This window comes from Bos javanicus, chromosome 22 (genome assembly GCF_032452875.1).
Source record: "Bos javanicus breed banteng chromosome 22, ARS-OSU_banteng_1.0, whole genome shotgun sequence".
Classification (NCBI taxonomy): domain Eukaryota; kingdom Metazoa; phylum Chordata; class Mammalia; order Artiodactyla; family Bovidae; genus Bos; species Bos javanicus.
Genome location: NC_083889.1, coordinates 14386751 through 14413523, shown reverse-complemented (window position 1 = coordinate 14413523; position 26773 = coordinate 14386751). Strand labels below are relative to the sequence as shown.

General features: G+C 45.0%; 1 protein-coding gene across 1 annotated transcript in view; it reads right to left on the bottom strand.

The window, feature by feature from the left end:
* The window catches only part of LOC133235657 (collagen alpha-1(I) chain-like), a 61630-nt gene extending 46149 nt beyond the window's left edge, over positions 1–15481 (bottom strand). The window contains exons 1-3 of the mRNA XM_061397357.1: positions 15443–15481; positions 8383–8443; positions 7549–8291 (exon numbers count right to left, since the gene is read on the bottom strand). Coding sequence (XP_061253341.1) covers positions 7549–8291; positions 8383–8443; positions 15443–15481 — 843 coding nt within the window. The remainder of the gene's footprint in view (positions 1–7548; positions 8292–8382; positions 8444–15442) is intronic.
* Positions 15482–26773: the final 11292 nt, after the last annotated feature.

Here is a 26773-nt window from a genome sequence, read left to right as displayed (position 1 = left end):
TATTCACAACAGTCAAAAGATGCAAGCAACATGAGTGTCCAAAGAGAGATGAATGGATAATATATTTACATACAAGCAATGGAATAATATTCAGTCTCAAAAAGGAATGAAATTCTGGTCTGTGATATAACATATTAAACCTTGAAGATATCAGGCCAAGTGAAATAAGCCAGATACAAAAAGACAAATACTGTATGATTCCATTCATATGAGATTCTTAGATCTTATCTCAAACTGATAAGAGACAGAAAGTAGAATGGTGTTTGCCACGGGCTGAGGGGAGTGGGAGGGTGGGGAGTTAGTGTTTACTCAATACCGAGCTTTTTTGGGGTAAAATATGAAAGTTCTGGAGGTAGATGGTCATGATATTTGCACAACATAAATGTACTTAATGCTACTGAACTGTGCATTTTCAAATGGCTAAAATGGTAAATTTTATGTGACATTTACTTTACTAAAATTTTTTTAAAGAACTAAAAATGGTCATTGCATTAGGGATTTCCCTTCATCTCTCAGACTGGGGGACTTGGGCACCTCGGGGGAAAAAACAGAATTTGGCAAAGATAGGTAACTCGCTCCCACCCCTGTAGGAGGTTATGAAAGGAGCATGGCACCCCTACAGCCCTGTACCTGCTGGGGAAGCAGCAGGGAAGAAGGGAGGGTAGAGAAAGTTATCCTTACTGAGGTTAGATCCACTTACCTTCCATCTGGCTCCCACTCTTGTCATTTTTGAGGTCTCCCGTGTTCACAGTGCCCATGACCCGACACTGAAGAGTTACTCTTCACGGGGTAGGTGGGTGGATAGATGGATGGATAGATACATGGACCTTTCAACTACTTGGCTAGAATTTGGGGAGAAAACCCAATTTACCACTCTGGCATATTTTTAAGAGCTCAAAACACCTCTCAATGTGAGGGTAAGGAGGGTAAATCACTAGCTAAGTTTTAGGATGCTTTTCCTCACTTCTGATCAGAATGCTAGTTTGTCCCTTCCCTCTTGGGTCCTCCAAGTTTAGGGCTCCTTGCATACAAATGAAGGAAGGGGAGAGGAGGGCACAGGGAAGGGAATGGGTTCAGCACTCTTCCGGCTTGGAGCGCCAATCCTCCCCGGCAACATAGGGAGCAAGGCTGTGCTGGCCATTTACTCTTCCCAACATACTTGAAATCTGGCCTTGTGCTTCTAAAAAGAACACTCTGTGTAACTATGAAGGAATGTCTGACAAGTAACACCACCTCGGGAAGTGTTTACAAAGCAGATTCGGATTTAGCAGGTCTGGGCAGGGTCTCCCACTTTGAGGGCTTCACAAGCTCCCAGGTAATGCAGATGCTGAAGGCCGGCCCACCATACGTTGAATAATAAGGCTTTACACTCCTGCAAGTACATCATGAGTGGTTCATATGAAATGCCAGGATGGATGAAACACAAGCTGGAATCAAGATTTGCCAGGAGAAATATCAATAACCTCAGATATGCAGATGACACCACCCTTATGGCAGAAAGCAAAGAGAAACTGAAGAGTCTCTTGATGAAAGTGAAAGAGGAGAGTGAAAAAGCTTAAAACTCAACATTCAAAAAACTAAGATCATGGCATCTGGTCCCATCACTTCATGGCAAATAGATGGGGAAACAATGGAAACAGTAACAGACTTTATTTTCTTGGGCTCCAAAATCACTGCAGATGGTGACTGCAGCCATGAAATTAAAAGACGCTTGCTCCTTGGAAGAAAAGCTATGACCAACCTAGACAGCATATTAAAAAGCAGAGACATTACTTTGCCGACAAAGGTCCATCTAGTCAAAGCTATAGTCTTTCCAGTAGTCATGTATGCATGTGAGAGTTGGACCATAAAGAAAGCTGAGCACCAAAGAATTGATGCTTTTGAACTGTGGTGTTGGAGAAGACTCTTGAGAGTCCTTTGGACTGCAAGGAGATCAAACCAGTCAACCCTATAGGAAATCAGTCCTGAATATTCACTGGAAGGACTGATGCTGATGCTGAAGCTCCAATACTCTGGCCAACTGATGCAAAGAATTGACTCATTAGAAAAGACCCTGATGCTGGGAAAGATAGACAGCAGAAGGGGATGACAGAGGATAAGATGGTTGGATGGCATCACCAACTCGATGGACATGAGTTTAAGCAAGCTCTGGGAGTTGGTGAAGGACAGGGAAACCTGGTGTGCTGCAGTCCATGGGGTCACAAAGAGTCAGACACGACTGAGTGACTGAACTGAACTAACACTCCTGCAATCAGCTGGGGCCATGACAGCAGTGACCAAGATCAGACAGAAACAACAACAGTCAAGATCTCCTTCTCATGAGCATCCCCCTCCTCCCACTGCCATTCTCCATCCAAGCCACAACCACTTTGTTCCACCATGAATCTGGACCCTTAGCCACTTTGGCATAATTAGCCAAGGCATCTACAGTGACACACTCCCAGCTTTTCTCATTACACTGAAGATAATCAATGCTCCTGAAAGTCAAAGAAATTTGTCCTCCCCAAGAAAAGTGGTCCTCAAACAGTAACTTGAAGACAGTGTCTGCACTCCCTGCTTACCTGCTTCTCCTAGTTAAAATGCATAATTCAATACTACAAGTGAAGCCAAACCATTTCCAGCACCCTAGAGAGGCATTTTAGCTTTGGCCACATCTCAAACTGGAAACTATTTGTTAAGGACCATAATAAAAGGGCCTCCCTTGTGGCTCAGCTGGTAAAGAATCCGCCTACAATGCAGGAGACCTGTTGGGAAGATCCCCTTGAGAAGGGAAAGGCTACCCACTCCAGTATTCTGGCCTGGAGAATTCCATGGACTGCACGGTCCATGGGGCCGCAAAGAGACTGAGTGACTGGCTGAGTGACTTTCACTTTCATAAAAAAAGGAGGTGAGCTGACACTCTACTAGATCATGCCTCCTCTACTTTTTGTGAAACTGACAGCTTGCAGAACACTACTATCCAAAAAAAAAAAAAAAAATCCAGGCCCACCCAGAGCATATGCTGCTGATAATAAAGAACTGCCTGGAAGGACTTTGATTTTACTAGAACATCAGAGGAACTGATGGACATCTTATCTAAGTCCTTCAGTTCTCCACATGCATGGATGTTTCTTCTCTGCAAACCTGGAGAGAGAAAAATAAAATCTCATACTCTATTCTAATTAGTATCTATTTTAAGAGCTGCAGATACACCTGCATCTACGTTATCAAATGTAGAATTTACCAATAGCTAATCTGTGTAAACACAAGTCAGGAGACGGCGGCATTTTTTTCAGTCAACATATTCACTCTATCTACTAACTAAGCCCAGGCATTAGGAAGAGCACAATGAAAAGGGGAGAGCTCTGAATGGTGTGCTAAGGATGGGACATCCCTGGGCTCAGTCGGTATAAAGAATCAGCCTGCAAAGCAGGAGACCACCTGTAACACTCATCAGAAAGACAAACAACTTACTCCACGTTTGAAGTGATTTTCAACTAATTATTTTAAAAACATTTTTTTTCAAAGTCCCCTGAACACCCAGAGCAGGGTCTTCCTTAACATTCAAATACAGATAATTCATATTCTAGTGGTTCTTTAATTTACTCATATACCTATTTCCCCCCCAACATGGAGCATCCTTTTCAGATATCAGTACAAAATCCATTTCCTCTAGGAAGATTACCTTCTGCTTTTAAATGTCCTGGCATAGCATAAAACCTGAAACTTGAAAACAGCCTAGAAATAATTCAGCTCCAAGACTGTCACACTGGGGACTTCTCTTGTGGTCCAGTAGTTAGGATTACTTACTTCCACTGAAAGGGGCACAGATTTGATCTCTGGTGGGGGAAATAAGTCCCACAAACCACACAGCAGGGCCAAGGGGGAAAAAACCATCAAACTGGGGTACAAATGCTTACCCTGCAGGGAGCCCCCAAAGCCCCAAGGAAAATAAGGTGCATCTTTTTGAGCGCTTTTTGACTCCAGGAAGCAATTTAAAGTCTTTTTATACTAAAACAAGATGAATTCTGCATTCTATTCTTCAAAGGAATATTGGAAATAACACCGAAAGTTCACTGGGAAGTGCTGGAAGCCTCAGGCTGAGCCCCCAATTCCCCTTCCAGGGTTCCTTCAGCCCTGAGGGTTATGAGGGTAAGTTTCAGACTCTCTGGGACTCTATGGACTGTAGCCTGCCAGGATCCTCTGTCCATGGGATTCTCCAGGTAAGAATATTGGATGAGGGTTGCCATTTCCTTCTCAAGGGACCTTCCTGACCCAGAGATCGAACCCGTGTCTCCACTGTCAGCAGTCAGATACTCTGCCTCTGAGCCACCTGGCAAAGTCCAGCTTCAGAAGCATCAGTAGAATCCTTTTCCTGTTGAGACCCGGAAGCCATAAGACATTCCCAAGGCTGTGAGTGGCTGCCTGAGAGGTCACTGCCCCTGTTAGTCTTCAAAGAGATTTACAGTGCTTCTCACCATCACCCAGGCGAGGCTGGGAGCAGTCCTTCCTAGAGCACTGGACCAGAAGCCCAAACAGAGATTTTAAGAGCTCACCTTCCACCGTGTTCCACCCTCTTCTATTTCAGGTGGACTATTAACAAATACGTCATTAAAAATGCTTCTCCATGAATAATGAAGCCACGCAGTCCTTCATAAAACACATGTCAAATCCCTTCGTTAACCAGCTGCACACCATTTGGTATTGTATGTAGTTCAGAGGCACCCAGATTGACACACATGCGATTATTTTCTGTCTCTTCACTAAAACTTTGAACTTTTCAACAGTGCAGGTGGCCTCCATTTGGATATACCTAATAAAAAGGCGAGTCAAACTAGGGAACATTTATTCAAAAAGAAGGAAAAAGAGCGGGGGAGGAACCAGAAGACCCATTCAACAGTGTTTCTGTATACAACGGACACTCACCCAGGTTAAAAATCTAAGAACCCACGGGAGCCCTGGCGTTGGTGGAAATAGTTGTTCCCTAAAATCTTAATCACCTAAAAGGCCATCCCTTTGTCCTCTCACAGAAATCCAAATACATACCAAATACAGGTGAATTAAATACATCAGGGTTCACTGCCAAAACCAAAGGTCATGTGATCATATATTTGAAGAGGCTGGCTTTTGTAACATTATCCTCATTTACTAAACTGAAAGACAGGTGAAAGACTTGATTTAATGTCAGCAACCCTCAGTCAGTTTAAATGACTCTTCACCCTCCAAGGCCTTTCCCACTGGAGCCCTGCAGGAGAAAAGAAGCGCCTCTTTCGGAAAAGCAGCCACCTGCCTTTCTCAGCTGTTTTCTAGGCTATATGGTGTAACAGAATAATCAAGTCTAGGAAAACACCAACAGCTGCTGGGCAGAGAAAGCGCAAGGTCGGCTCTCCACCTTGGGAGCAGACAGTCACGAGGGGAACCCAGAGGGTTAATTCCAGCCTCATCGAACAATTACAGAGACCTACTATGTGCAAGTTCAGGGATAGGAGCTCAGAAGGAAGTCCACATCACATGGAAAACAGTAAAATGCGGCTAATCTGGAAACAAAGTTTAGAAACTCCTCTCAATGTGAGCAATGCTGTTTCATTTTCAAAGTCCTTTTACAAAATCTGATTCAACCCTCCCAATAAACCTATAAGAAGGAAAGTAACTTCTATTATGTTTGCTATCTCATACCCATTAGGGATCAAAAACCTTCAGTTCAGTTCAGTTCAGTCACTCAGTCGTGTCCGACTCTTTGCGACCCCATGAATCACAGCACGCCAGGCCTCCCTGTCCATCACCAACTCCCAGAGTTCACTCAGACTCACGTCCATCGAGTCGGTGATGCCATCCAGCCATCTCATCCTCTGTTATCCCCTTCTCCTCCTGCTCCTAATCCCTCCCAGCATCAGAGTCTTTTCCAAAGAGTCAACTCTTCACATGAGGTGGCCAAAGTACCAAGTCACAAATCTAGTCATTTTGGAAGAAGACCTGAAAACCCTCCCAGGTCATTCAAACTTTTACAGACACTTTCATTCACAGAACTCTTTAATCTTTACAACAGTCCAGGAAAGTTTGTTTGGGTTTTGTTTGTTTTGCGGGGGTGGGGGGTGGGGGGGGCGCGCAATCCCAAAGAGGGGAGAGCCTGGTCAAAGAGGTTAAATAAGCACCCAAGGTCACATAGCCAGCAAAGAGAGGAGCTGTAATCTGAATCCAGGTTCCCCCTTTCAAGTCCTTCTCTAACACACCAGAGAGAAGGGTTATGAGCAACAAACACAGCCAGAGTGGAGACACCCTCCACGGAGAGCTGGGGGTGGGAAACCAAATCCCACAGGTCCCTGGGGCATCAAACAGGAAACGGTTGGTGCTGGGACCAAGCTGAAACCCAATTCTGTTTTAACCTGCTGCCCATGGACATGCACTTTCTACCCAGCTCAGCATCGTCCCCAAGCCTGGGTCAACGTTCCAGGTGGCTCGGTGCACAACTGTCTGGGTACCTCTGTGATAAAGAGATCGAAGGGCACACACACATGATCTTTCCAAACCAAGAGGCAGGAGCCATCTGTCACTCCAGGTCCAACTCTGAACCTGCCAGCCGACCTGTCATCGTCCACTGGAACTTGGGACACCCTCCCTGGTGCAGACCGCCCAGAGCCCCCACCGCTCAGTCTGGCACCCTCCCTCTCTGCTTCTCTTGCAGTTGGAAACCGGAAAGGACACGGTTCCTAGCTTGTTTGCCTGGGGTGTGTATCTCCACCCTACCCCATAACCAAAAGATGCTCCACTGGAAAGGGTACCCATCCTGCCTACCCAACCACAGACACTGACAACATTCACCCATTTGCTTGAAGCAAAGTTCTAGTGAGGCATATGGGGGGGAAATATTTTTTAATCAGAGGCCTAGACATACTTAGAAAGGGCCCAAAGTGGACGGCTGATTTCAGTTTCTGAACAGGCGCAGCGAAGGGGTCTAAAACACGGAGACTTAAAGGGTAGGGGGCACCCAGGGACAACCCGGGAAGCAGGGAAGCGGGCTTTAGATTTGTGTTTTTCTGAACACAACTTTACAAAAGAGGAAGCAATATATTTTATTAAGTTTCTTTTAACTGCAGGAGGCTGACCTTGGAGATTCAAAAAGAACTGAAAAACTCGGGTCCAAAAAGTGACAAAGTTAACTTGTTAACTCTCGGGATGGAAAGGAGGGGGCCTAAAAGCCATTTGCCCCGTGCCAAACACTCTCAGAAGATGGAGTTTACATTGGTTTGGCGGGTGAGTAGGAATGGGGTGCCGCTCGCGCTCCGGCCTGGCTCAGCTCGGGGCTCTTTGAAGGTCGCCTCATTGTCACTTCGAAGCGCCGGAGCCGGGAATCCAGGCCACGCGGCGTGACCGACACGATGCACTATGGGCACCTTTCTGTGCCCCATGGCCCTCCCGCAGGTGCGGCCGATGCCGGAGGGGGCTGCCCCCGCAGGGTCCCGGCCTCTCGCCTTTATCACTGCATGCACCCACACTCCCGAAACATCTTCCCCAACCCATCCCTGAGGGCCCGATGCGCTGAAGTCACCGGTCAGCGGTCCCCCGGCTTACCCTCGAGAGGCGCACCGAGCGCGGCCCCGTAGCAGGCGCGATCCTGGGGGCCTCCGGTGCCGGGCTGCCCAAGCGATCGGCTCTCCTGGCCGCCTCCTCCTCGTTGTCCTCGGCCCAGTCCCTGCCGCCCGGCGGCTCCGGTTCCCTCCACAGCAGCCGGCCGGGCGGCACCGGGGCGCACGCGGCAGGCTCGGCTGGGGCGCCTCCTCCTCTTTCGGCTGCCCTCCCACCGACTCGGTGCTCCCGGGCTCCGGGTCCGGGATTCTGGGACGCGGGGTTCGTCGGGGCGCCCCGGCTTCCCCGCGCTCCCTCCTGCGCCGCCCTCCCGCGCGCGGCCCCTCTCCCGGGGCGCCTCACTCGTAGCGCGCGGCCGTCAGAGGCTCGGGGCACGCGGAGGCGGCGGCCTGGTGGGCCCCGGGGCGGCGGGCGGGGGCGCTGCTGTGGACCGGGGCACTGATGCGGGCGCCGCGGCGCGGCCTCTCGCCATGGCTCTCGGCGGGCGGGCGCTTCGCACCTCCCCTCCGCGCTGCCGTCACTGCCCGACGCGCGCCGAGCCCTCCCCTTCCCCCGCCCCGCCTGCAGGCCCGCGCCGCCACCTCCAGGACGCCCGCCGGGCGGAGCGCGTCGCTGCTGTCCCGTGCCGCGCCCCTCTAACCTCTCCGGCAGGTGGACGGCTCCTGCGGCTTTACCGGCGTCTGGCCTGGAGAAGTCCCGGCCGAAAATATCTGGATCGTGAAAGGTATCTCACGCTCCCAGTACCACCGCCTCTGCCCTGAGCGCGTCTAGCACTTCTCGATGTCAGTCCCGCCAGTCTATAGGGAGGATGAAACTCACCCTGACTGCCGTGAACGCAAGGGAAATCCAGGCGCTCGGTTCGTGCAGGCCAGGCTGTCCCCTAGGAAAGCAGTCCTTAGGCTTAAATGGGGGTGGGACAGAGCCGGGAGGTGGGGGGAATATGAATGAACAAAATGCCACCAAAGAGTAAGGGAGGGAGACAGGGGTGTGGAGGATCAGGAAACGATCCAGGAAGTAAGTGCACACAGGCTACTCTATTATGCAAATCACCAGTGGACAGTTTAACGGGGAATAACACGCATGACCTCATTTCCAGTTAAGGCTGCTGAGTCTACAGCAGCGGCCTCATCCCTGCCCAAAGGTCATGGAGGACACTGGGAGGACATGGAGAAGACTCAGACCAGATCTGAAGACCCAAGGAAACTAAACCAGAGAAAAACCTGGTTTCCATTACTGGAAGGGGACTTGAAGAGATGGTGTATAGTAAAGATTGGTTCAAGCAGGAATCATCCATGGATGGTGGCTCTAGGGGGTTGTGGTTTATTGTGGGGCAGATATTTGCCTGGGTTAGTGTGTCTCCCCAATAGGTGGTTTAGGCTTATTAGTAGCAAGAGAAAAGTATTCAGTATACAAAGGAGCAGGGAGACAGCACCTTTACCAGGATCAAAACTGACATCACCGATGAAAGCAGACGGATAACATGTCTTCAGAACACATCACCTAGACAGTATTTCCAGGGAAAATGCAGAACCTAAATCTAATGATAATGAAACCCCAGACAAACCAAAATGAGGAATATCTATTTTAAAAGGAGGCAGGGACTGTATTCTTCAAACATGTCAATGTCGCAAAAGAAAGCTTGGGAAATGTTCTAGATTAAAGAGTGCTAAAAAGTCTTGACAACTAAATGTGATACCTGGTCCTAGACTGGATGTTTGGGGAGGGGAGATGCTATAAAGAACATTCCAATGGACAAAATTGGAATCCTGATAGTAAAGTATTGGCTCAATGTTAAATGTGCTGCTGTTGATACTTGTATTATGGTCGTGTACAAGGATATCCCTCTTCTTAGAAATACACCCTGAAGTATTTCGTAGGGAAGGCAATGGCACCCCACTCCAGTACTCTTGCCTGGAAAATCCCATGGATGGTAGAGCCTGGTGGGCTGCAGTCCATGGGGTTGCACAGAGTCTGACAGAACTAAGCGACTTCACTTTCACTTTTCACTTTCATGCATTGGAGAAGGAAATGGCAACCCACTCCAGTGTTCTTGCCTGGAGAATCCCAGGGACGCGGAAGCCTGGTGGGCTGCTGTCTATGGGGTTGCACAGAGTCGGACACGACTGAAGTGACTTAGCAGCAGCAGAAGAGCAGTGGCCTTCAGAGAGTAACAAGAGTGATTCAAATGTTGTGCTCATGGAAGCATTGAGAACAATTTGTGCTGCTGTTGATTCTCATTTATTTTGCATTTTTCTTTAATAACGTGTAGTTAATCTGTATTTCTTATGACTGAATGTGAATCTACAATTATCTCATTAAAAATTTCAGTTACAAGGAGTTTCCTGTTGGCCTCATGCTTAGGATTCCAGGCTTTCATTGCCTGGAACTTGGTTCAGTCACTGGTTGGGGAACTGAGATCCTCACAAGCCACCCAGTGCAGTCGAAAAAATAATTTTTTTCGGTTCCAAAAAAATAAAGATCATGTATGTGCCAGGTTATGGCTGCCTGGGAGTTCAAAGAGCAAACGTGCGGAGCTCCTAGTGGGTTTAGAGCCGACATGGAGCTGTTACCAATAGCGAGGGTTTTTTTTAAGGACAAAAAGACTATGTGAAGTATAACTGACAGATCAGGTTCCTTCCAGTTCTGTAATTTAAGAATCCAAGAGCTGGGGGATCTTTGAGATCATCTAGCCAACCTTCTCATTTTCAGGAAACTGCGGGCAGAAAAGTGGTACATGACCAGAGGAGCATCAAATTAGTGGTAGACCCGTAACTACAACTCTTGTCTGCTGAAATATGTCCAGTGCTCTTTGCACCTTTACCAGCTGCCTGTCACTCTCCATATCCATGAGATAGAGTCAAGGTTGGTACAGAATTTTGAAGTCATTCATTCAGCCATTTTGAGCCCTTGCCTGTGGCCTTGTGGGAGCAGGGTCCTGACGGTTGGTTCCCAGCACCAGATGACAGACGTGTGGATTCTGCTCCTGAGGAGGAGGGGCCAGTCTCTCTCTTACACTCACAGCTTGGAGGAAGCAGGTGGCAGACGGAACCCTGGAGAGAGTCAGCCCCTCCAACCCCAGCTAAGGGCCATGAGCTACTTGAAGCTGCTGGTAGCCTGCTGCTGCTACAAGTCAAGAGTGCAGGGCCCTGGGAAGGATGCAGAATGGATACATGGAAGAGAAAATAGTCATTGCCCTGGCAGGTCCCAGCCTCAATATCAGGCAGAGGTTCTGCACCAGAAGTGACTCTGGCCTCCCTTGGGTCATGGAAAGTCACTATTCTTTCCTTTTGTCAAATCGAATCAAAATCAACACATGGTTACAGATATTTGTCAGGCTCTGAATTAGTTACTGTAGGAAAATTCATACAAACAAACAAACAAAAAATATCTGATCCTTGGCCTTCAGGAACCCAAAATATAGCAAGGGACCCAGGATGGAAATGTAGGAAATGACCCGACCAAAGAATTAAGATGCTAGCTTTGTTGGGTCAGGTTCCCCTCAAAAGCAGTGTTAGAGAAGGGCTTGAGGGGAGCGATCCCATGGAATAGAGGTGGGAAAAGCAATCAGGACCACACAGAAGAGGGAAGGAGAGAAAGCCCATCCAAGAGTGCTTGGTCTAGCTGGTAACCACTATGATCAACTGAGCTCAGTCCCACTGTGGTGGCCCTCTGAGGAACTGCAAAGAATGCAAGACAAAAGGAGGGCACATCTATCCACCAGTTCCTGCCTCCCATTGGTCAAGTGGATGCTGAGCAAAAAAGTAAACCAAGCAGGTATGACACAGGACATACATACGTAAAATGATGCCTGACGTACCAGCAAAAAAGCAGCCTGAGGGCAGGGATTTTTGTCTGCTTTTATCACAGTGTTGCTTTCCCAGCACCAAAACCAGTGCCTAATTCATAATAGATGTCTAATCAATAGATACAGAATGGATCTAGCTTAGGTTGAGGATAGAAAAATTATAGAAAATAGATGCATAGTCATTTTCCAGCAATTTGTATATGTATGTGCCTATTTGTGCCAGGTATTGGATGGATAGTCCAGGTATTGGATATGGTGACAGTATAGTGAATAAAACAGGTATCAGCTCAGTTCAGTTCAGTCACTCAATCTTGTCTGACTCTTTGCGACCCCATGAATTGCGGCACGCCAGGCCTCCCCGTCCATCACCAACTCCCGGAGTTCACTCAGACTCACGTCCATCGAGTCGGTGATGCCATCCAGCCATCTCATCCTCTGTTGTCCCCTTCTCCTCCTGCCCCCAATCCCTCCCAGCATCAGAGTCTTTTCCAATGAGTCAACTCTTCAGATGAGGTGGCCAAAGTATTGGAGTTTCAGCTTCAGCATCAGTCCTTCCAATGATCCTGGCCTTATTGGACATTGCAGTTTAGGAGATGAATCAGGTAATATGATAAGTGAACACATATTCAACTAGCCTGTGACAAATGCTTTGAAGAAAAGGATGCAGGCACTAGAAGTAGGTAATATGCATATTTATGATAGTTGGTCTGGGAGGGCCTGTCTAAGGAGGTGACCCTTAAGGTGAGATCCAGAGGAAGAACAGGAGCCAACCAAGCAAAGGGGAAGGGGACAGCATGAGATAAACAGAGGCAACAAAGACCCTCTATGGCTGGAGTCGTGGGGAAGAGCCAGACAATGGGTTTGTGATGGTTTTGGTAAGAAGAAAAGAGTTTTAGGTAAGAGAGTGATGTCATCAAGTATAGATTTTTAAAAAGTTCCCCACCCCACCCCCGCCCAGCTGCTGTGTGGAAGATGGACTCAAGTAGACAGCCATGAAGATCTCATGGCTTTGGAAGGTATAAAGAGGACCAGACCACTTCAGCGCCAGCCAGGGAGGCATGGCTTCCACGGCATCTGTCTCCACCACTTCTACTGCCCACCAGTCATACTTCAGTGATGTGCTGACACCCCACTGTAACATATGTGCCCCCCCCACAAATTGAACCAGTAGAGTGTAGGTTTGCATAATTGAAGGTTCTTTATGGAAGCAACCTAGATGTCCATCAGCAGATGAATGGATAAGAAAGCTATGGTACATATACACAATGGAGTATTACTCAGCCATTAAAAAGAATACATTTGAATCAGTTCTAATGAGGTGGATGAAACTGGAGCCTATTATACAGACTGAAGTAAGCCAGAAAGAAAAACACCAATACAGTATACTAACGCATATATATGGAATTTAGAAAGATGGTAACAATAACCCTGTATATGAGACAGCAAAAGAGACACTGATGTATAGAACAGTCTTTTGGACTCTGTGGGGGAGGGAGAGGGTGGGATTATTTGGGAGAATGGCATTGAAATATGTATAACATCATATATGAAACGAGTCACCAGTCCAGGTTCGATGCACGATACTGGATGCTTGGGGCTGGTGCACTGGGACAACCCAGCGGGATGGTATAGGGAGGGAGGAGGGAGGAGGGTTCAGGACGGGGAATGCATGTATACCTGTGGCAGATTCATTTTGATATATGGCAAAAGCAATACAATATTGTAAAGTTAAATAAAATAAAGTTTAAAAAATAAATAAAATTTTAAAAAAAGAAATAACAAAGTTTTGTTCCAAAAATAAATAAATAAATAAAACTGATCCTCCAGCAAAAAAAAAAAAAAAATCGGTATTTCTCAGACAATCTTACAGTTACTATTTTTTTTTAAAAAAGGAAAAAATGTTTTCTATTCATTTTGTAGATATATAGGAAATAGGTCAATTATAACAAATAAAGCTTAAACTGACATGGAGCACCCTAAATGATTGTGGGGGTACTCGTCTATAACCACCTCCCACACATACATCTTCCAAGAAAAGAACTTGAACCTGCCACCATTCTAGACCAAGAGCAAAAGTCCAACTACATTATACCCACTCTCACGTTATCACTGAATGTCTTACCCTAGGGCTTTAATCTAACATTTATCGAGCACATATATGTGCCAAGCATAGTACTAAGCGCTTTAATTATAACAGCTCAGTGAATCCTCCCAGCAACTCTGTGGGATAGCTATTAACATCTATAGTTTATAGATAAGAAAACTGAGCCTCAGAGAAGTTAATTAACTTACCCAAAGTCACATACTATGGACAAGGTCAGAATCCAATCCAGGCTTCTAGCCTCATATGACTAACTAAATACATTGCTTTGGTTCTCCTGCAAATAAAGTAAAATCACTCAGTCTTGGAACATGGGAAGTATAGAGAGGTGAGGATTGGGGTGGGAAAGTAATCTTATAATTAAGACATGTAGCCTTTATAATGCTGACCCATTGCTCCCAGATTCCTCAGAAGGGAAAAAACATGGATTAATACCAATAATCTCTTTGTTGCATCTGATATTAATCTTGAGATTTTAAACACCATTTTTGCATGGATAACTTCCAAATTTATACTTTTGGTCTTGACTTTCCCTCCTGAACTCCAGACTCATCAACAAACTTCCTGCTTGATGCTGCCATTTGGGTGTCTAATAGATATTTCAACCTTCTATGTCCTAACCTGAACTGCTGGTCTTTCCCCAGTTTCTACTCTTCCAGGCACCCAGATTTCAGAGGCTCAGGCCAAAAACCTTATAATTGTTTTTATCTTTTCTCCATTTTTTGCAATGATGGTATTTATATTTTTAATGAATTTTTATCAGAGTACACTTGCTTTATAATGTTGTGTTAGTTTCTACCACACAGCAAAGTGAATCAGCTATATGTATACATATATCCCCTCATTTTGGGATTTCCTTCCCATTTAGGCTACCACAGAGCACTGAGTCGAGTCTCCTGTGCTATGCACTAGGTTCTAGTTAGTTATCTATTTTATCCATAGGATCAATAACGTATATAGCCAATCCCAATCTCCCAGTTCAGCAACCCTCCCCTGTTCCCTTTGGTGTCCACATGTTTGCTCTCTTTGTCTGTGTCTTTATATCTGTTTTGCAAATAACATCATCTATACCACTTTTCTAAATGCCACATATGAACATTGATATATGACATTTATTTTTCTCTTTCTGATTTACTTCACTGTGTGAAAATCTATAGGTCCATCCATGCTTCTACAAATGTCCTCATGCGTTCCTTTTTATGACTGAGTAATATTCTATCATGGGCTTCCCACGTAGTTCAGTGGTAAAGAATCTGCCTGCCAGTGCAGGAGATTCGGGTTCAGTCCCTGGGTCGGGAAAATTCCCTGGAGAAGGAAATGGCAATTGACTCCAATATTCTTGTCTGTGAAATCCCATGGACAGAGGATCCTGGTGGGCTACAGTCCATGGGATTTCAAAAGAGTTAGACACGACTTAGAGACTAAATAACAACAACAATATTCCATTATATATATGTACCATATCTTCTTTATTCCTTCTTCTGTTGATGGACATTTAGGTGTTTTCATGTCTTGGCTATTGTAAATAGTGCTGCAATGAACACTGGGGTGCATGTGTCTTTCTGAATTATGGTTTTCTCTGGGTATATGCCCAAGAGTGGAATTTTTTTCAACCCCACATACAATCTGTCAGCAAGTCTTTGCTTCTACCTTCAAAATATAAGCCAGAATCTACTTACCACTGTCACTATCTACAACTTACTCCAAACCACCATCATTTCTTCCAGATTCCTAAAGAACCTCCTAGTTTTCTGACGGCTCCCCTGGCCCCCACCTCCCCTATAGTCCATTGTCAAGTCCAGGAGCCAATGTTCTGGAAAATGTGAGTCATATCATGGCCTTCCTCTCTTAAAGCTCTCTAATGTCTCCCCAGTTCTCCCAGAATATAAGCAAAAGTCTTCCCAGTGGCCCATTAGACCTACACTATCTGCCCCCGACCTTATTTTCCTCTTTTCTCCAACTCCCTCACTCACCGCAGAGGCACGACGGTCTCCTCGCTGGTCCTTGAACATGCCAGGGACACTCACCTCAGCACGTGTGCTCTGTTCCCTTTGCCTGGAATGCCCTTCCCCTCACCTTCTCAGTGAGACCTCCTTGAACCATCTCATTTAATAATGCCACTTCTTTCCCCCTGGCATCCCAATCTCCTTGCCTGCTCTATTTTTCCCTTATATAGCACATTTAAAAATATTACAAAGTGTATTTATTATTGTTGATTTTCATTTCCTCTTTCTGGACTCATGAGAGAGACATGCCCAGATGTATGTTCAGCACAATGTCCAGAACATAATAATTGCTCGATAAATATTTGTTGAATGATCAAGCCTTCAGAATCTAACCAATTATCAACATTTTATTGTTTAGGGTCTAAAAAAGGTAGTAATTATTGTTTTTTATAGCAAAGCTAAAAGATCTTGAGAATATGTCCTAAACATTCTAATCTGCCTTTTCACAGCCCATTGTGAAGTGAACATCTATCAAAAACCTGCTAGATCCTGTTTGTTTTCACAATCTTTATTATCCTTGGGGTAATGAAAGTCCCGTATTACTTTCTGATTATGGTATAAAAAGACTTCTTATCTCCAAGTTCTAGGACTTGGATGACTCTAAAGTGGACGCCAGCTAAACCTCAGGCATGGACTTTGAGCTCATCTAATCCTCTTTCTCGGAGAAGGTAATGGCACCTCACTCCAATACTCTTGCCTGGAAAAATCCCATGGGTGGAGGAGCCTGGTGGGCTGCAGTCCATGGGGTCGCTAAGAGTCAGACACGACTGAGCGACTTCACTTTCACGTTCATGCATTGGAGAAGGAAAGGGCAACCCACTCCGGTGTTCTTGCCTGGAGAATCCCAGGGACAGGGGAGCCTGGTGGGCTGCCATTTCTGCAGTCGCACAGAGTTGGACACGAATGAAGCGACTTAGCAGCAGCTGCAGCAGCAATCCTCTTTCTAAGCTAAAGATTCCTTATCTCAGTTTAGCCTAATAGAGAACTACCTTTGCTATTTTAATTCTCTAGTTGCTCCTATCTAAATCTTTTCAAATTTATATGCCTTTCTGAGTTTCGGGTGCATATTTTAAGTGTGGTTAATACTATCCTGGGCTTCCCTGGTGACTCAGAGGTTAAAGCGTCTGCCTGCAATGCAGGAGACCCGGGGTTCGATTCCTGGGTCGGGAAGATCCCCTGGAGAAGGAAATGGCAACCCGTTCCAGTATTCTTGCCTGGAGAATCCCATGGAGGGAGGAGCCTGGTGGGCTGCAGTCCATGGGGTCGCAAAGAGCCGGACACGACTGAGCGACTTCACAATATTATCCTGGAGAAGAAAATGGCAACCCACTCCAGTACTCTTGCCTAGGAAATCCCATGGACAGAGGAGCCTGGAGGGCTACAGTCCCTGGGTGGCAAGAGTCGGACACGACTGAGTGACTGTCACAATATCGTCCTAGCTGCCTGTTTCCTAGTGTTGTCTGTATATGTTTTGTTTTTTTTTTTTACTTTCCCCGGAGCAAGGGATTCTTCATCCAGGGTCCATGGGAGTCCCAGGATAGGTGTTGGGGTTTATTAATGAGAGTGGACTAAAGTGATGTAAGGGCTACCCTGGTGGCTTACGTGGTAATGCAGGAGACCTGAGTTCGATCCCTGGGTCAGAAAGATCCCCTGGAGGAGGAAATGGAAATCTCACTCCAGTATTCTTGCCTGGAGAATCCCATGGACAGAGGAGCCTGGCAGTCCATGAGGTTCCAAGAGTTGGACAGGACTTAATGACTAAACCACCACCAACAAAGTGATGTAATCAGCAACTCTAAGATATAATGGCTGAATACAATGGCTTATTGTTTGCTCAAGTAACAGCCTAGAGTAATTCCAAATTGTTTCACCCACTTACAAAAGAACTTCGGCTAATTTTGACTCTGCCATTTAAGGTCACTTTCATCAAGAGGCTTTTGAGTTCCTCTTCACTTTCTGCCATAAGGGTGGTGTCATCTGCATATCTGAGGTTATTGATATTTCTCCCGGCAATCTTGATTCCAGCTTGTGTTTCTTCCAGTCCAGCGTTTCTCATGATGTACTCTGCATATAAGTTAAATAAACAGGGTGACGATATACAGCCTTAACGAACTCCTTTTCCTATTTGGAACCAGTCTGTTGTTCTATGTCCAGTTCTAACTGTTGCTTCCTGACCTGCATACAGATTTCTCAAGAGGCAGATCAGGTGGTCTGGTATTCCCATCTCTTTCAGAATTTTCCACAGTTTATTGTGATCCACACAGTCAAAGGCTTTGGCATAGTCAATAAAGCAGAAATAGGTGTTTTTCTGGAACTCTCTTGCTTTTTCCATGATCCAGCAGATGTTGGCAATTTGATCTCTGGTTCCTCTGCCTTTTCTAAAACCAGCTTGAACATCAGGAAGTTCACGGTTCACATATTGCTGAAGCCTGGCTTGGAGAATTTTGAGCATTACTTTACTAGCGTGTGAGATGAGTGCAATTGTGTGGTAGTTTGAGCATTCTTTGGCATTGCCTTTCTTTGGGATTGGAATAAAAAGCCTCTTGATGAAAGTGAAAGTGGAGAGTGAAAAAGTTGGCTTAAAGCTCAATATTCAGAAAATGAAGATCATGGCATCTGGTCCCACCACTTCATGGGAAATAGATGGGGAAATGGTGGAAACAGTGTCAGACTTTATTTTTTTGGGCTCCAAAATCACTGCAGATGGTGACTGCAGCCATGAAATTAAAAGACGCTTACTCCTTGGAAGGAAAGTTATGACTAACCTAGATAGCATATTCAAAAGCAGAGACATTACTTTGCCAAGAAAGGTTCGTCTAGTCAAGGCTGTGGTTTTTCCTGTGGTCATATATGGATGTGAGAGTTGGACTGTGAAGAAGGCTGAGCACCGAAGAATTGATGCTTTTGAACTGTGGTGTTGGAGAAGACGCTTGAGAGTCCCTTGGACTGCAAGGAGATCCAACCAGTCCATTTTGAAGGAGATTAGCCCTGGGATTTCTTTGGAAGGAATGATGCTAAAGCTGAAACTCCAGTACTTTGGCCACCTCCTGTGAAGAGTTGACACATTGGAAAAGACTCTGATGCTGGGAGGGATTGGGGGCAGAAGGAGAAGGGGATGACAGAAGATGAGATGGCTGGATGGCATCACCGACTTGATGGACGTGAGTCTGAGTGAACTCCGGGAGTTGGTGATGGACAGGGAAGCCTGGCGTGCCGCAATTCATGGGGTCGCAAAGAGTCAGACACGACTGAGCAACTGATCTGATCTGATCTGATTTGATCTTAGGTCACACTGGGCCTGGCCATCTCAATTAGGGGCTGCGGTAAACAGCACGGAGGAGGTTTTATGAGTCAGGCCTGGCAGGGACACACATATCACTTCCGCTCAATTTTTACTGACCAGAGGTCCTAGTGACATGGCCACACTTAACTGCAAGGGAGGCTGGGAAATATAGGCTAGCTGGACAACCAAGAACGGGAAAACAGATTTTCATGCTCAGGTAGCATTTTCTGCCTAAAGGGATCTGGGAAACAGACACATACAGACCATGTTCTTTTGCTCCATTTATTTTGTGTTATTTTGAAAATTATCAAGATAATGTGCTTTATCAGTAAAAACTATAAGCTTACGGCTTTACTATCTATGCTTTATTGTTCGCCAGCATGTATGACGTTATATGATTGGCTCAGTTGGGTCACATGACTGTAAGGACTTAGGGTTACAGTCTATTACTAATGAAAGATACCAGTACATATGCTCTGGTAAGGTGCAAGCCATTATCATGCCATCATACCAGGTTCTGACATGTGTTAGTAAGCATTGAGCAAAACCTATTGTGAGGGGTACTCCATCGACATTTCCCATGGCCCTGTAGTTGTGTGCAGCCGTGCCAGCTGCCAGCCCTGCATCTCTCTCACTGACAGCCTCTTCTGGTCACTGAAGGCTGCTCTGCTTAGTGCAGTGGCCTGAAATTTCTGGGGAATCGATGACTTTGTACCAGAAGTTCCTCTGTCCCTTAGGGCCATGTATGTTTTATGCTGGCTGCCAGACTCCCTTCATGTGATTGTGAAAGTGAAAGTCATTCAGTTGTGTCCAACTCTTTGTGACTCCATGGATTATACAGTCCATGGAATTCTCTAGGCCAGAATACTAGAATGGGTAGCCTTTCCCTTCTCCCGGGTATCTTCCCAACCCAGGGATCAAACCCAGGTCTCCTGCATTGCAGGCAGATTCTTTACCAGCTGAGCCACAAGGGAAGACCTTGTGATTAAGTTCCAGTTATTTCTGCTTGATTAAACATTCTTCATTGGCCATCTTCCTTCCTGTCTCACTTCTCTGCTCTCCTGCCTGAGTTTCCTTGTTGTTGTTTAGTCACTAAGTCGTGTCCATCTCTTTGCGACCCCATGGACTATAGCCTGCCAAGCTCCTTTGTCCATAGGCTTTTCCCAGGTAAGAATACCAGAGTGGGTTGCCATTTCCCACTCCAGGGGATCTTCCTGCTCAGGGATCGAACCTGAGTCTTCTGCATTGCAGGTGGATTCTTTACCGCTGAGCCACCAGGGAAGCCCTCTGTTTCCTGGGATCACCAAATAAATTGCTTGCATAGTTATGGTCTTCTTTTGGAGGACTCCAAACAAAGACACCTATCCTACCATGAGTATTACACATATTAGTCAGTGTTTATGCTCAGTACAGACTCTACTGGAAGCCATCAAGGCAAAGAGCCTCAGAGAAAATTCTCTAGACATGCTGTGATTATGTCACAATAGAAGAGCGGTAAGGAGAGATAGGGTCAGCTGTTTCTGAACTACAAGGACTCCGAGAACAAAAGTAACTATCTGGCCCTGCTCAGCTCCAGCAAGTAGAACATTCTTCTCCTGGTGTTACTAAATTTATCGCCTTTAGCAGAATAAAGCAGTTGACCAGTATGAATAGATTCCTGTTTCTTTGACTGGGCCCCAGGGATAAAAAAACCAATAAGAAACAAACTCCATGTAGGGTATAATAACTTGGCAAACACGAAGCTGTTTTAGCTGATGGAATAAGGTGAGGAGGCACAGCGTACGTATTCCTCCCAAGCCCACCCCACATGAACCAATTAAATGGAGGATGCACCAGTGGCCTCTCAAAGGGAGATGCTAGGCCTATCTGTTAGCTGAGTAGACAAAGAAGGACTTTCAGGAATGGGAACAAAGTGCTCATTCCTTTCCTTTTACTTGAATCACCCCATGCGACAGGACACAAAAGCCACCTCATCCCACGTGAGACAACCTTATTGCCAACAAAATCACAAAGCACAGGGCAACGTGCCAGAGCACCTATGTCTGACCATCTTGGGCATTCTGAAAAAAGGGTGGATCTTCTTCCTGGAAAGAATTCCAATGTGAGTCAGCTGCCACTCAGAAGCCTTATTTGAAGCAGCCTTCAAGGTCATACATTCCAGTGCCAAGCAGGAAAAAAAAGGACACACACGAAAAGAAATGTAAGACATTGTTTTCCTTTTCCCCTCCATTTCAAAAGCTTGTTGAGCAGAACACATCTTATTGATTCTTTTCCTCCCCATCTCAATTAATTTGAAATATTGGCACACTGTTTCTGTTTCTTTAATATTTACCCTTAAATTTTTAACAAATTTCTATTTCTTTAAGGAAAAGATATTGATCTTACTTGAGGATGTACTCTAGGAAAACAAGAATAAACTCAAATAAAGAACACAGTCCTTCACATGCAAAACACAATGGTAAAATACAATACGTGCCTGGAGCATCTGGGAGTACTAGGCAGTAAGAAGTGCTCAAAACACAAAAGCAAACCCAACCCAGAATGATGGGTATGTCATAGGGCACAGGAAAGAGTTTCCAACTGCCAAAGCTGAGAGAGCTTCCAATGGCCAAAGAGGTTCCAATGATCAAAACTCAAATAATTTGAACAACAAAATAAAGCAGTAGTGGATTTTAACGCCAAATACAAAATAAATAGCCATGGATCCACACTGATATGAATAACTGATTGAATGAATAAATACATCGTGGACTTCCCTGACGGTCCAGTGGCTAAGACTCCACTGTCTCAATACAGGAGACCTCGGTTCAATCTCTGGAGAAGGCGATGGCACCCCACTCCAGTACTCTTGCCTGGAAAACCCCATGGACAGAGGAGCCTGGTAGGCTGCAGTCCATGGAGTCTCGAGGAGTCGGACACAACTGAGCGACTTCACTTTCACTTTTCACTTTCATGCATTGGAGAAGGAAATGGCAACCCACTCCAGTGTTCTTGCCTGGAGAATCCCAGGGACGGGGGAGCCTGGTGGGCTGCTGTCTGTGGGGCTGCACAGAGTCGGACATGACTGAAGCGACTTAGCAGCAGCAGCAGGGTTCAATCTCTGGTCGGGGAACTAGATTCCAAATACCACAACTATAAGATCATGCAAGCAGCAACTAAGACCCAGTACAGCCAAAGAGATAAATAAAATACGGGCTTCCTTGGTGGTTCAGTGGCTAGGAATCCACCTGCCAATGCAGGGGACGTGGTTCGATCCCTGTTTGGGGAAGATCCCACATACCACAGAGCGTCTAAGCCCATGCACTGCAACTACTGAAGTCCATGCGCCTAGAGCTCATGGTCCGCAACAAGAGAAGACACTGCAGTGAGAAGCCCGCACACCGCAGCTTGGACCCCGCTTGCCACAATTAGAGAAAGCCCGTGCAGAGCAAAGAAGACCCAGTACTGTCAAAAATAAATAAAGAAATATAAAAGTCACAATTTAAATATATGAATATATGGGGAAGCAGAGACAAATCTCTCACATAGAGGAATTTCAATTAAACTGTGTAGATCTCTACTCTCAAGTGGGTAGAGAATAACTCCGTATTCCACAAGTGTAGACTGCACATAGTAACTTTCTTCCAAACAGTATGGTATAGAAAGGGAGAAGAAATCACTTGACAGTGGAGAAATGTGATAAACACCAGTTCAGCAAGGCAATCAAGGCTTTCAGTAGGGGTAAGTCAGGTTGATGGTATGTACTTTTGAAATGATATGATGAGGATAGCAGTTTGCCACTGTGGGCAACCTCTCTCAAACCCACGACTCCAGTCTCATCATGAGAAATAGATCAGGAAAATCTCAGTTGAGGGACATTCTAAAAATATCTGACCAGTACTCTTCAAAACTATCATGTTCATCAAAAACAAGGAAAATCTGAGAAACTATCACAGCCAAGAGGAGCCTTAAGGAGACACACTAAGTGTCATGTGGTATTTATTCTGGATGAGATTCTGGAACCAAAAAAGAGCATTCAGTAGAAACTTAGGATATCCGAATGAAATATGGACTTTAGTTAATAAGGTATCAATATTTTTTCATCATCAATATTTGCAACAAATGTACCACATTAATGTAAGATATTAATAATAGAGGAAATTGAGCGTAGGGCATATGAGAACTCTTCTACTATCTTTGCAATTTCTCAATAAATCTAAAACTATTCTAAAAAAGTTTATTTCAAAAATAGTGGTGAACATTGAAATTGGTATAATTTAAGGTCTAAATATGGAGAAGGCAATGGCAACCCACTCTAGTACTCTTGCCTGGAAAATCCCATGGATGGAGGAGCCTGGAAGGCTGCTGTCCATGGGGTTGCTAAGAGTCGGACACGACTGGGCGACTTCACTTTCACTTTTCACTTTCATGCATTGGAGGAGGAAATGGCAACCCACTCCAGTGTTCTTGCCTGGAGAATCCCAGGGACAGTGGGGCCTGGTGGGCTGCCATCTATGGGGTCGTACAGAGTCGGACACGACTGAAGCGACTTAGCAGCAGCAGCAGCAAGGTATAAATAACTTTCAATAATATGATAAGAATGTTCAATGCATTGGTTATTAAAGAAAGTGAAAGTGTTAGTCAAGCTCCTCTGTCCATGAAATTCTCCAGGCAACAATACTGGGGTGGGTTGCCATTCCCTTCTCCAAGGGATCTTCCCAACCGAGGGATCAAACCCAGGTCTCCTGCATTTCAGGTAGCTTCTTTACCGTCTGAGCCACCAGGAAAGCCCTACTAAAGTAAAGTATTATTTAAATGTTAACAAAATGAATGACAAATTAAAATATAATTTCTACTAAATCTGGACTGTTAAGGGAGAGGGAAGAAGATGGAGAAAGGAGATCAGTCTAATGGCTTCATCCTGTGTAGTGTATGGTGTTGATGAAGAAATATGTTTTTTGTGTTTTTTTTAGATATCAGGGGTTATTGCTAGAGAAACTGAATAAGCTGTTGAACATCCAAATCAATGGAGGGGAACACTGATAAAGTATAATAAAATCAAAACAAAATATGGTAAGAATAAGGGTCAGAGGAAACACTGAGAGGTAAATTTTCCTTTAGAAAGAAAAGACTCTCAGAGTGAAAAAACAAAGTCTAGCTTTCTGGTGTTTGCAAAAGACAATGATTTCTTTTTAAAAGTTGGAAGTAATGGGAAGGGCAAGAATACAACAAAACAATGGACAATAAGTTCAAAGAAAAAATAAAAAGAAAGCATAATATGGGAGCAGTGTCCTCAACTTCTGTACACCTGCCTTGCCTCAGTCAGCTCACATACAGCCTGAGTCCATAACACGCAGAACTACAGGGAGTTCTGCCCTTTTCCCCAGTAAACCTGAGGATCTGAAGAAACATTTACATGTTACAAAAATTCCTCCTGTTATTCTTGTCACTTCTTGTGCTTGCCTCCAAATGAGTGTTGCAGACCCCTCACCTCTGCAGAGCTCATCAGCCAATACCACTCAGAGGTCCTCCAGCTGTCCGCCTGAGCACAGCTAATACAAGACTGTCATGTTTAATTAGATTTGGCTAAAACCTATGGATAGTAAGTACACGTTAGCACAGTTAATCAGATGGAAAGACTCGATGTTGTGATGTCATTTATCCCCAAATGAATCTGTGAATTTTATGTAATTCCAATCAAATACCAAAGACATATATATGACAATATATCCTAAAGTTCACATGGGAGAAAAATACATAAGAAAATATAAGACAATTAAAAAAACAATCAAGGGGTATTAATTTTGACCACAGGCGACATATAACATAAAGTGACAGTAATTAAGGGGTTATTTCTGTCATAGGAATTGCACAGAACTGAGAGTTGAAAAGCAGAATTATGTATCTGTGAGATTTTAATTTCATGGCTAACAACCCACTATCTTCCCCTTGTTATAATAATCTAGATTCTTCCCTTGGGCTTCCCTTGTGGCTCAGCTGGTAAAGAATCGGCCTGCAATGCGGGAGACCTAGGTTCGATCCCTGGGTTGGGAAGTTCCCCTGGAGAAGGGAAAGGCTACCCACTCCAGTATTCTGGCCTGGAGAATTCCATGGACTACACAGTCCATGGGGTTGCAAAGAGTCGGACACAACTGAGCGACTTTCACATTTCAGATTCTTCATTGTTGTTCAGTCACTAAGCCACATCCGACTTGGCAAGCCCGTGGACTGTAGCATGTCAGGCTTCCTTGTCCTTCACTGTCTCCTGAAGTTTGCTCAAACTCATGTCTATTGATTCAGTGATGCCACCCAACCATCTTATCCTCTCTTGGCCTCTTCTCTTCCTGTCTTCAATCTTTCCTAGCATCAGGGTCCTTTTCAGTGAGTCGGCTCTTCTCATCATGTGGCCACAGTATTGGATCCTCGGCTTCAGCATCAGTCTTTCCAATGGATATCCAGGGTTGATTTCCTTTGGGATTGACTGGTTTGATCTCCTTGCTGTTCAAGAGACTCTCAAGAGTCTTTTCCAGCACCACAGTTCGAAAGCTTCAGTTCTTCAGCACTCTGCTTTCTTTATGGTCCATCTCTCACATACATGTATGATTACTGAAAAAACCATAGGTTGACTACTGGAAAAACCATAGGTTTGACTATATAGACCTTTGTTAGCAAAGTGATGTCTCTGCTTTCAAATACGGTGTTTAAGTTTGTCGTAGCTTTCCTTCCAAGGAGCAAGTGTCTTTTAATTTCATGGCTGCAGTCACTATCTGCAGTGATTTTGGAGCCCAAGAAAATAAAATCTGCCACTGTTTCCACTTTTTCTCCATCTATTTGCCATGAAGTGATGGGACCAGATGCCATGATCTTAGTTTTTGAATGTTGAGTTTTAAGCCAGCTTTTCACTCTCCTCTTTTCATCCTGGATAATCAAATAGAAATTGGGTTAGTGGAAGAAAACTGTAATAAGTTTAATTAACTCTATGGTGCCCATTGTGACACGGGTTTTAGGCAAAATCCTGCGACAAATCAGAGAAAGCACTTTTCAAAAAAATCACTTTTCTCTGAGTGTTCCAGTCAGTCTTCTCTAATTTCTTTTTAGTTTTTCTCCATTTTAAAAGAGATGGTTCTGGTAATATCTCCCTATGGGCCTTCCCTCATCCTTAGAAATTTCAAAATTAACAGCTACCACCAAAACATTCAGCAGTTTTTTTTTTAAGTTATGAAAAATCTAAAATGTAAAAATAGAATTGTATAGTGAGCTCTATGCATTCACTGCCAGCTTCAACAGTTATCAATGCAGAACCAATCCATCTCTAGCCTCACCCAATCCCCTCATCTCTTGAATTACTTTGAAGCAAATCCCAATGTCAGACATCACATGATTTCCCTCATAAACATCAGGGTTACAACTGGGGCTAAGATTAGAGTCAGGGCTAAGGTTAGGTCTAGGGTTGCAACAGAGTACGTTTTAGGGTTATGGCTTGGGCTTGGTTCAGGGCATTTGTTAACCTTAGGACAGAGAGAGCCCTAGGGCAGAGGTAGGCTACATCCACATCCAGGGTTATAATTACGATTAGGGTTAAGGCCAGTGGAATCCTCATATGATGAATGTAGCACCTGTTCTTGATTTCACATTCAGGTTTTCTTTACCTGGCTGTGGCTCATCCTCCATTCACTTCCCTCTCCTGAACTTTACTCTTAACTGCTATAACCCTAGTGCTGGAAATCAGGCTGCCCATCTCTTGTAGCCTGCAGTCACAGTTTGACTGCTGTAGGCATTCTCAAGTGACACCTTGCCTCGAAGTGGGACCAAAATCTGTGTGCAAGTTACGGTTCCAGCTCCCAGCAGGTACAGGCCAAATATAGTCTCCACTGCCTTGCTCTTCCCGTGCCCTGTGCTGTTGCCTTCACTGCCCTTGCCTACAGGCACTTTCCCAGTAAACCACATGCACAGAAATCCCCTTCTCAGCTTCATTTTCTGGGCAACTCAACCTAAGACAGTGATCAACAACCCAAACGTAGGAAGAAAGGAGATGA